This window comes from Ptychodera flava, chromosome 20 (assembly GCF_041260155.1).
Source record: "Ptychodera flava strain L36383 chromosome 20, AS_Pfla_20210202, whole genome shotgun sequence".
Classification (NCBI taxonomy): Eukaryota; Metazoa; Hemichordata; class Enteropneusta; family Ptychoderidae; genus Ptychodera; species Ptychodera flava.
The window spans coordinates 3,370,001-3,380,601 of NC_091947.1; the positions used below are offsets into that span (position 1 = coordinate 3,370,001).

Here is a 10,601-nt window from a genome sequence, read left to right on the forward strand (position 1 = left end):
AATTTGCATGTACACCCATTGATTAATGTGAGCATAACATGAACGTATAAGGAGACTACAAAAGTCACCATTCTTTCAGTCTCCAAAGCATTGCCTTGTCTAGTGGGCGGTTGTTGTTCTGACATAGCGTTTTTTGACTTTCGCTTGAAGATTAGAGAAATACTACCATCAGTAAACAAAGTTGGTAGTGATGTTTGCTACTCACTTCATGAATGACACTGGGCCTCAAGCGTAAAAAGAAACAGAACAAAAGAGAAAACTTCAAAAACAAGAGAGAATGTTGGTAAAAGGAGAGCATTGAATTTTAAGGCCCCTCATGTAACACAGACAATAGTGTAATTTCAGATTGACATGTTTATTTGAAAGGTGAGAGCTCCTTACATAAATGATAAGTAAAATACTTAGGATTACACTAAAAGGTGTACAGTTTGGGCACTTGGCGTAATCATAGATTACTTATCACATAAAAACTGGGCTATTAATTTATATAGCACTGATGATGATAATGATGGTGAAGATGATGATGATGATGATGATGATGATGATAATGATGATAATGATGATTGTGAGAAGGAGGATGGGATGGGCAGGGGAGGGGAGGAAGAAGAGAAGTAAGAGAGATTTATGAGAAGGAAAAGGGGGACTGTAATGATGAATGGTGACAGTAATGACAGTGGCAGCGGTTGATGCTTCTCAATGTGATGATGCTTATTGTAGTTGTAGCAGCGATATTGACTTCAATACTTTCTTATTAGAGTTTTTGACGATTTATTGAAGTAACTGTAATAGATTTCACTTATTACAGTAGCAGTGAAAGACACTTCAGTACCCTCTTGTCAGAGATTTTGTTTCCTTATTACAGTCGCTGTAATAGAGTTCACTTATTGCAGTCATAGAGACTGATTCAGAACTTTATTGTTTGGGTTTTGAACACTGATAGCATTGACATTGATGGATACTGGTTTAACATTGTCGATGTTGCAAAAGAGACAGAGACAAATTTATTACCTTCTTGTCATTGCTTTTTTTATAGTGCACGAAAATATGTCGTTTTCATTGATACTTGGATAGTATTTTAAATACAAAAGATGTGTTCTCGGTGCAATATGTGGTAAAGACTTTACACAAAGTTTATTTTCTTGAAATGAATCAAAGATTATAATAATTTTGTTTTACAGTAGTTATTTTAATGTTAAAATTATATTTAGACTAAGAGATACACCGAAGCTATATTCATACTTTGAAAAGTCATGTCGATGCATGTTTTTGGACTGTATAGATGATCTATTTGACAATACAAATACAGTACAAACTATATTGCGTTGCCTACAAATCCTAGTGTATATAATTCAAAAATTCCCCATACACTTCAATGACGCTGTTTTTGTTGATTGACATTTCAGTGGAGTGTTTTAATAATATCAGTTTATCTTTTCGAGTTTCACGCGCAAAAATCGGTGAACTCCGCCCCCACCCCGATTCGTGGACGAAATGAAAACCAGTGACCCTTCCTCAAATTGCACCACCCCTTCTGTTAATTACATCCGGGCCCTTGCTAAAACACTGACACGGCGAGAATTGAGTCTTTCCATTATCAAGCTGAAAATGACCTTTCCAGTCACAGTGTTTTTAGTATTTTCCGCCTTATTTCATTAAAAAATTGCTCGCACGAAGTAATACATCAGTGTTCAATATTACTGAACTGAACCAATTATTTTCCATGGATCGATGTATCCAATTTAGGATGCACTCTATTTATTTTATTTCTAATTGTAAACAAAATATTTACAGAAAGCACAAGCAATAACATCTGCATTTATAAAAATGTCACCTAAAGTAAATCAGTAGATCAACTTTATCAAAAGGTTATACAGATCAACAGATGAAAACTTTGCCAGAATAAATGAAAGATCTTTCCTTCTTCTAAATAAGACTTTGTTAGAGAGCAATAACACTTAAATAATTTTTAATGAATTTAGATAAATGTTGTGGCGCTGATTTAAGGGGTCAAGACTCCATTAATTGAAGGCAATATTAACATATTAACGAGGGCCAATGCGATTCTGTCAACATGAATTACTTTTGTTCAGGGTAATATGATGACTGATTACAGTAAAATAGTTTTTCTATGAACACTCTTTGTGAAATGATGCCATGTCAAAAGATACCCGCTGACTTTGATTCAAATTAGAAAATACTAAGTCAAATGGATAATTGTTTTACCATATCAAGTTATTTCAGAACATTTTACTGGTTTAATGTTGGCACATTTGTGCGTCCAAAATGCAATAATTATTATATTTACTCATTATAAGCAAAGGAAATGTATAAATCATTATATCTTACCCCTCATTTTATGAGTCTGCTTTACGATAACTGTTTCTGCTGGCCTTTCATTAACACTTACAACTTGAGCTCAAGTCAATCCCTCTCTTCATTTTCTTCAGACTTGTCAGTTCACTAAAGAGCACGCTAACACAGCCCTCTACGTCCAATACAACGCAGTCATGAGAATATGCTGTTGCCATGGTTGCTGCACGCGCTGGTACTTCACCTTTGATGGATCCGAATGCAGTGCACCCAACAAGATAGAGGGCGTTGTCTACATGGCCAATTACTATAATGCCGATCTACATCGGTATAGGAAAGTTCAAGGTATGCTGCAATCCAAAGAGGATACGATGCTAGTTTTTAATTTTCAGCACTTATTACTCCAACTTCTTCAATTACGTGTTAGAGATGTACTGTTGAAAATAGGAGCGGTCAATATATTCGCGTCACTGGTTGAATGGAAAAGCAGAATTGCAGAAAATGTACGAATGCCCGCACTCATGCCATATTCTTTCAGGTTACAAACCTTCGCATGCATTGATGAACAAACATAGCAAGAAAACAAACTTCATTCTTCGGATTATTCATTGTCTTTCATTTGACGAAATTGAAATTGCTTTATTCACAGGTTACTGCACTAACTTGGGCGCAGGTACAATCAATGTCGCCGTCAACGTCGGTACGTGCTCGGGATACGGCTACTACGACGCATACAGCGGCTGGAACAGCGTGTCCCGTATCATTATCGAAGAAGTTCCCCCTTCACCCTATGGAGATTAATGACAGTTGATGCAAAAATCTACAGATTTACGGAAACCAAGAGAAACCGATAGAAACATCGCCAAAATGAAGATGGACACAATTTATGAAATATTTACACTAGTACAATTTATCGCCTACCTTTTATTTAGTTATGTGACATCGTTTGCAATATCACATAGGGGCATACACTGTACTGATACAGATGTAAGAAACTAACACTTATTTCACGTGAGCCTATGCCCCTTACAAAGTTTATGATTTCAAACATTAGTAGTCCATGTATAATCGTTGTAACATGCAAAAATCCCCCTCGTTACCAACGAGCTTCAAGTATTGCCAAAATCAACATCGCTGTCGACGATTTCCTACAACGACCTTTAATTTTCTTGATGGTAACCAAACGTATCTGTAAGATATGAAGGACGCCAATGACGTTAATCCACTTTGACAAGTATGTACAGTCTCCAAAGACGTCACTCATAGCTTCAATAACTGGTTCTTCAATGTTCGGACCACTCAAAACCATCTATGTTTCAGACGTCAATATTTCAATGATAAACTAGCGACAGGTTTACCATGAGATTTTGACCAGTTTACGACATATATGCATGAGCCATAGGGAGTGTATAATTGCAGAGAACTGGTCAAAACCTGGTATTCCCGTTGCTTAGGCTGTTTATATAGTCTTATAACAGTACAGTATATTGATATTCTAGCGTGAAAAGTTAAAAGGGGAATATTTATGTATTCAAAATAATTATTCATAATCTAGAAGTACAAGCGAAGTCACAATAAATCCTGAACTATATTTGATCTGTAATTTTGAACACAATTGGAACTAATTTTGGATAATTGGATGGTGAATTAATGCCGATTTAATCTACAAATGTAATCTCATCTGCTTTTCGATTTACATTACACACTTGCTTTTATGAGTAATTTGTATTATTGCAACATTCGACTATCTGGCACCTAACACTTTTGAGAAATTTAAAAAATATGGAAATCCAATTATTCCAAATTAGTTCCAATCGTGTTTTTGATATTTTTGTGATAATAATAAACGATAGCAAAGGAATTGAATGATGTATATCACACTCAGACATCAAAACGTGCCATTAAGGATGCTTATGATGACAGCGACGAATATGGTAAAATGATCTTATTTCCCTCTTATATCTGTGGGTTAAATAAATATGATACCCTTCCCACAACTGCCAAGAATATTACTTGTCTCGATGTAAATTCCAATTGCACGGGAAACGCAGATACCAATCTAAAGTTGTATTATAGAAATATGTAAGATTGGCTTGTTTTAAACACAATTTCAATTAGTTGTATATGAATTTTATTCTTTTAGTTATTAAATAAAATATTGGTTTTCCACTGTCTCCATTTGATGTGTTCATTTTCAGTAAAAAGAGTGCAAGACATTGAATATTATTTTTGCTCTATTTACTTCTTGAAATCGAGTTAAAGTGATTGGCCTTCATGTTTTGTCAAACAAACTTTTAACATAATTCTAAATGGTGTACAGCATATCCGACTTCTCGAATGATTGATAAAAATACAAATTAATCAAAACAAATGCCCCAAGAAAACAACTTTGTTTACTGAAGAAAGTTGTCCAGTATTCAAGGAAAACATTGCGACGAAACAAGTATATTTATTATGTACAGTGTAAGTTACTGAAGATTTGTGATTCTTTTAATACGGACGAATAGTTTCACCGAAATTAACAATTTTTGATGTAAAAGAGTAGAACATCACAAAATATCAAAAAATCACTAATCTTCTTCAGATGAGGTATTATTTTGAGGTAATCGACATTATTTGGTCAAATATAAGTAGAAAGTGTTGTTAAACTTGAAGTAAACCTGAATGTATTTAATATTTGATGGCTGGGAAAGTTGGCATTTGACGTCAAAATCCATTTCTGTAAAAAGAAAACGATATATTTTTCACTAAGTTTTGGGCAGATTGACACGACTGAATTCACCTCTGTAAGCCATGATACGTGCAAAAAGACGAATGACATATTTTAGCTGTTGTGTAGGTAGTAGCACTGATGTGTTCGGCGTAAGAGCCGATTCGATGACAACAGCTGGAGGAATAGACCGGATGACGTAGAATGTCCATTGTACGGTGATATGCAAATACCTTGGTTCGGATCCGTCGTCATGCAAAAAAAGATCGGTGTGTTGATACAAATCCCACCGTTAATCAATATTTCCTGTAATATCGATCCGCGGAAAGTGCGTTACATAATTCCGATTTGTTTTCCCCGTTTTCCGTGTCTTTGAAAATACGGTTTAAAAATAAACATGCTCCAGAATCTAATTTTCAAACATGTCTTACACTATGGTTTGAAACGAAACGAAAGGAATGGTTAATCTTATATACAGGATCAGCATGGGATTGTGAGAAGTTTTATTTATTGAAAGATGCAAACTTTACAGTTATAAACAAAGTAAAGCTACTTCAATGACCACCTCAAGTATAAATCTAGCGTGACTTTTAGCTATGGCTCCCCAATATTCTTCTGTTCGTTCACATAAGTACTTTTTCCCATGAGATACTTATCACGTCTAGGCATAGATAGAGTTGCCTACGAGACCAGACGATATAACAACAATTGTACTTTCTTACGTGACGACTTGTGCTATCAAGACCAACCTGGGACATTTTATAATCGATCATGGTCATTGTTTACGTGAGAGAAGAGTGATGACAAGACGACAGTGCAATCGATCGAGATCTCACGAGAGTCAAAATTACCCTGCGTAAAAAAATATGGCGTCAACGGGACGTCTTTTACTTCTACTTGTGTCTCTGCTTGGATTGATAACCAAGTCAGAAGAATGGGGAGCAGTAAGTATTGCTTTGTTTCTGTGTAAAACTCACGCAATAGCAAACTTGTAGTAGTAGACGAAAGGTGCCGACACCTCTCAACGTCCATATCTCAACAAAAGTTTGAAATGTCCAATGCTATGGTCGAGAGTGTTTTAGGTCATCTCACCTCGGCTTAACGGATAGTTTCCTTCGTATTGAACAATATGTTTATCAGATATGATATCACAAGATATCATAGGTCTTGTAATGACAATGTCGTCAATAACAATGACCAAACGTACTATAATCACCAGTCATGGCAAGTTTACTTTATGATAGATTAACTGAGTAAAGCTACCAAGGGCCAGTTCGATGGTAAATAATGTTTATTAAATTGTAGAAGATCTTGCACAAATAGCTAATTTAGAAACATCCTGCAATCTTCAGACAGAAGCAGCTGAAGATTGCAGGATACATGAAACTTAAGTAACAGATATTATCTTTGTATTTGAAGTAATTTGTGTTATTATTTATAATGCTGTGCTATAGCATCGAGCACTGTAAGTTCCTACTTATACATACATACATACATACATACATACATACATACATACATACATACATACATACATACATACATACATACATACATACATACATACATACATACATACACACACATTTAGCATGGCTATAGTCAACGCAAGGTAATCTTTCATGAGTCTTTTCATCGTTATTTCTCTTCTAAGGCCTGTTCAGGAGGTCCACCAGGGCCCCCAGGACCACCCGGCCCTCCCGGCCCCGATGGTGAACCTGGCGAGGGCGAGTTAATGGAGTACCAAAACTGGCGACAATGTGCGTATTACGAACAGACTGGTACAGATAATGGACTCGTAAAGGTACGTACCGAAGCTCTATATCGTGTGTCCTCGTACGATACTTAAACGTATTTAGTATCGTCATTGGGTTGTTATCTCGATCGTGAAATGCGACTCCGGGACAGATATTCGGATGCTCAAATTTTTACACTTTTCTGGTCTGCCACTTGCGGGTACCATTTTAAAGTTCTTGAAGTTAGAAAACATTTCACCTCTAAGATTTTTTGAATCAAAAAGTTTATTTTTCTCCATCGAGGTAACACAGGGATGGCAGTTATTTTGATTGCCAAATATTGGTAACTCTTAGGTAGCAAGTTACCTAAGAGTTTCAAATATTTGACAATCAATGTAACGACTTTATTCTTCATTTGAAAGAGAATGGTTGAGAGTTGTCTTGCGGAAAGTTTGAGTTCAAGTTTGTCTTTCAGTTTCCGTTCGAACTGAAAAAGTGGAACAAGATCAAATGCATGATTTCCATCTTGCTGCTGGTGAATCATCTGAACAGTGCTGTGTTTTAGTGTAACACTGGGCCTGTCACTCATGTGCTTCAGCAACCTCTCTGCAGGGCGCCAATCATCACATGCGTTGCACATATTTGTGTGTGCGTGCCGTGCCTCTCTGTGATTAGAACTTATGGGTGTGGAATGATTTTGTTATTAATATCGAATGTTCAGGTATAAACGTTTAAATTATGACACGAAAATGATAATTACATGTCAATCAGGACTAAGTTCTGCACCATAAACACTAGTATTCTGATCAAACGAAATACCATTCCCCCCTCGTGCACTTCTTATGATACCGGACAAGATTTCCATACATTGACTAGGTTAATGACGTTATATACTACAGCCTCTGAACTTTTTGATGGTCAATTCATGATAACTTGGGACCATATGTTAGTTTGCGTAGCCAATTACACCACTCTGAGGAAAACTGAAGCGCGCCCTCTGTGTTTACTTCAAAAAGTATACTCATTACCTGATTTTAAGATTCGGCATTTGTGGATTTTTAGTAGGGTCAATTTTAAATTTCATAGAGGTATTGAGTAATCAATGTATTATTTTACTGTCACAGTGTTATAGATGAATTATCTAATGCAAGAGAAGAAAAATTTACGTGTGTATAATAATGGTGGGTGCAGTGAATTTTCACTAAGATTTTTACACATTGGCATGAGTGTAATTTTTCAACCTATTCTTCTTATACAGACGTGTTCCTTCAAAAAGTTGTACTCCGGTACGTCACTCTACGTAGCGTTTGGCGGTAATCTACGTACCTATGGTTGCAGTGGCTGTTGTATGCGGTGGTTTTTCCGCTTTAACGGGAACGAATGCAGCAATCCTACAGTAATTGACGGTATCATCTACCAAGCTAACACAAACTACATGAACTTGCATCGCCACTATAATATCGAAGGTAAACACAATCAAGGGTATCAATAGGGTAAACTCCCTTACCGCCCCTTATTCCCAATACAACTTTAAATCTTGCTTAGTCAGTTACAAAGGCAAATATGAAGCGAAACCAGCAACGTGTGCTTCGTCAGCTCCCTTAGCACGTTACACGTGACACAGCGTGAAGGACCATACTGCGAAGCAAGCGAGGGGCCGTTAGGGATTCTACCCATGATGCAGCGCATTTTTGAATGTGAAAAAGTCTCTGTAGTCGATTACAGGACCTTGTCATAAGGTTTGATTTTATAAAGGAAAAATACACTAAGTATCTACGATTTCAGTGCTGTCTTCCATTACAGACAGGCGCGGAGACGTTTTTGAAACCCTATGCGCAAATATTGACTATAGCCCCCCCCCTCGCGACAAAAACTACCGTTTTGCAGCTAAAATATGCGAAATCGAAAGCCGGTTCTCCTTCCACGGTAATAAAGAGGCTTCTTATTCAGATATCAATCAATTTATGGCCCGATAATTTCAAGCACGATTGAGTCAGCGTTTGTCTGACACTTTTATATGTAATAAAGATTGCCGTATATTGAAATGTACAATATAAGCCATCATACACTTTTTATTGAGGCACTGCAGTAACTTCCCGCTATTCAATCGGGCATTTTGTTGATCTGCTACAGAAAACTCGTTTAGTCACTTCATTTTTGTATCTGTCAGTTTGTGATAGCACTGGTACGTCTCCAGGAACTTTAACCAACATATTCAACACCCTTTTCATCTTTAGGATACTGTAACGGGATTTCGGCCGGCGATGTTGACGTCACTTTTTATGTCGGAGCTTGTTCGGGATACGGATATTACGACGCGTACACCGGATGGAACAGTGTCTCACGAATTATAATTCAGGAAGTCTATGCATCACCGTATTAATGGTGATAAAGCCACACCTGAAGAATAGCGTAACGCATCAGAGGTTACCCTTATTATGGGCTAATGATAGTTCCATTTCCTGTGAACTATGTACATATGTAGTCTACAAATACATTTATATGTACACTTTGCCACTGTCTTACTAGATTGAAACTGGTGAGTTTACTTTAAACCACTATAACAGAATTGTCAATAAGCCTTCTTCCAAGTGTTGCTTACCGTACTACAATAGTTAGCAGGAAGAGTCCACTTTTGTGAGGTAGATCCCCAATGATAGCCAGGCAAATAACCGATGGGGAAATACTAATTCGTCTCATTGCAGGCTCTCAAGATGAGTTTGGCTACTTTGACTACACACTTTGTGAAGGTTCATTTGGTAGTGTTCATGTCATGGCAACCTGCTGAGCGACCAAATGTTTAAGTCGCACTCGCAGACTGCAGAAGTACAACTATGCATGTGTGCCGACCCGTGTCGTAGACTGATTTCTTCTGGGTCCAACAATCACTCTGCACGTCACTTACCACATACATGCACTGATGTCGGTTTGCCTATAACAGAGCTTTCTGAATACATAATGATATTATTATGTGTGTTTTTATAACTTAAAATGTGACTGGTATAAATAAAAAGTGTGTTTTTTCCTTCTCATTTTCCCTGTTTTCATTATAAAGAGACATATCAGTAACATTTTAAAAAATATGTTTTCGGTATACCTTGATGTATCTTTCTCTCTTCCACATTGCATGTCGAAAGATAAAGGTTTAGTCTTACAAAGACAAGGCATAGATTATATTATGCAATGTTGTAGTCGACAAATTAAGTACAGTGGTCAAAATACCAGCAACTATATAGATCTATTGTCTTGTATTATCATCCATATTACTTTGACTGGTAATTATACATTGTGTCATCTTTGAAACGTAGATTTTTTCTAATATTTTGGTGGAAACACAATACTAATGCGTGTATACGCAGGTTGTACCGACAAGATAAGCCCTATAGCTATGGGCATGATGACATCATTGTAAGAATGGAAAAAGAAGACGTAAAACACTGGAAAGTGGTGCCACAAACTTCTGATGAAACGAGGATTCTAAATATTTAATTCACACATACCTACTGTATGATTGATGAACACGGGTTACTGTGTCCAGAGATAATTGACTAGACTGTAAGCTTACTGTCTTAGGAGAAAGCTTATTGTGTTACAGGCAACGAATGGTGTAATGACTATACATGGTATAATTTTTAGAAATGTGTCCGTGACAGCTTGAGGGCTTGTCGGCGTGAAGTCGGAAGACAACAAACGATTTAAATAATACTTACTCTCGTGATGCAAATATTGTCAATATTGTAATACCATCACTGACCAGCAATGATCGACGAGTTGTTATATTGTTGCTATCGAAGGCGATTATTGAAAACGCTGACAGCAAAGCTGTCGCTTCGGTCAACGTATTC

General features: G+C 36.8%; 2 protein-coding genes across 2 annotated transcripts in view; both read left to right on the forward strand.

The window, feature by feature from the left end:
• LOC139119775 (collagen triple helix repeat-containing protein 1-like) overlaps nucleotides 1-4,484 on the forward strand; it is a 6,827-nt gene extending 2,343 nt beyond the window's left edge. Inside the window, exons 3-4 of the mRNA XM_070683662.1 lie at nucleotides 2,448-2,655; nucleotides 2,960-4,484. Coding sequence (XP_070539763.1) covers nucleotides 2,448-2,655; nucleotides 2,960-3,111 — 360 coding nt within the window. The 3' untranslated portion in view covers nucleotides 3,112-4,484. The remainder of the gene's footprint in view (nucleotides 1-2,447; nucleotides 2,656-2,959) is intronic.
• A 1,341-nt stretch (nucleotides 4,485-5,825) lies between these two features.
• On the forward strand, nucleotides 5,826-9,788 carry LOC139119609 (collagen triple helix repeat-containing protein 1-like). Its single transcript, XM_070683450.1, has 4 exons — nucleotides 5,826-5,964; nucleotides 6,675-6,824; nucleotides 8,015-8,222; nucleotides 8,994-9,788. The coding sequence occupies exons 1-4, from the start codon at nucleotides 5,887-5,889 to the stop codon at nucleotides 9,137-9,139; spliced, it is 582 nt and encodes a 193-aa protein (XP_070539551.1). The 5' UTR covers nucleotides 5,826-5,886; the 3' UTR covers nucleotides 9,140-9,788.
• The last annotated feature ends 813 nt before the right edge of the window (nucleotides 9,789-10,601 follow it).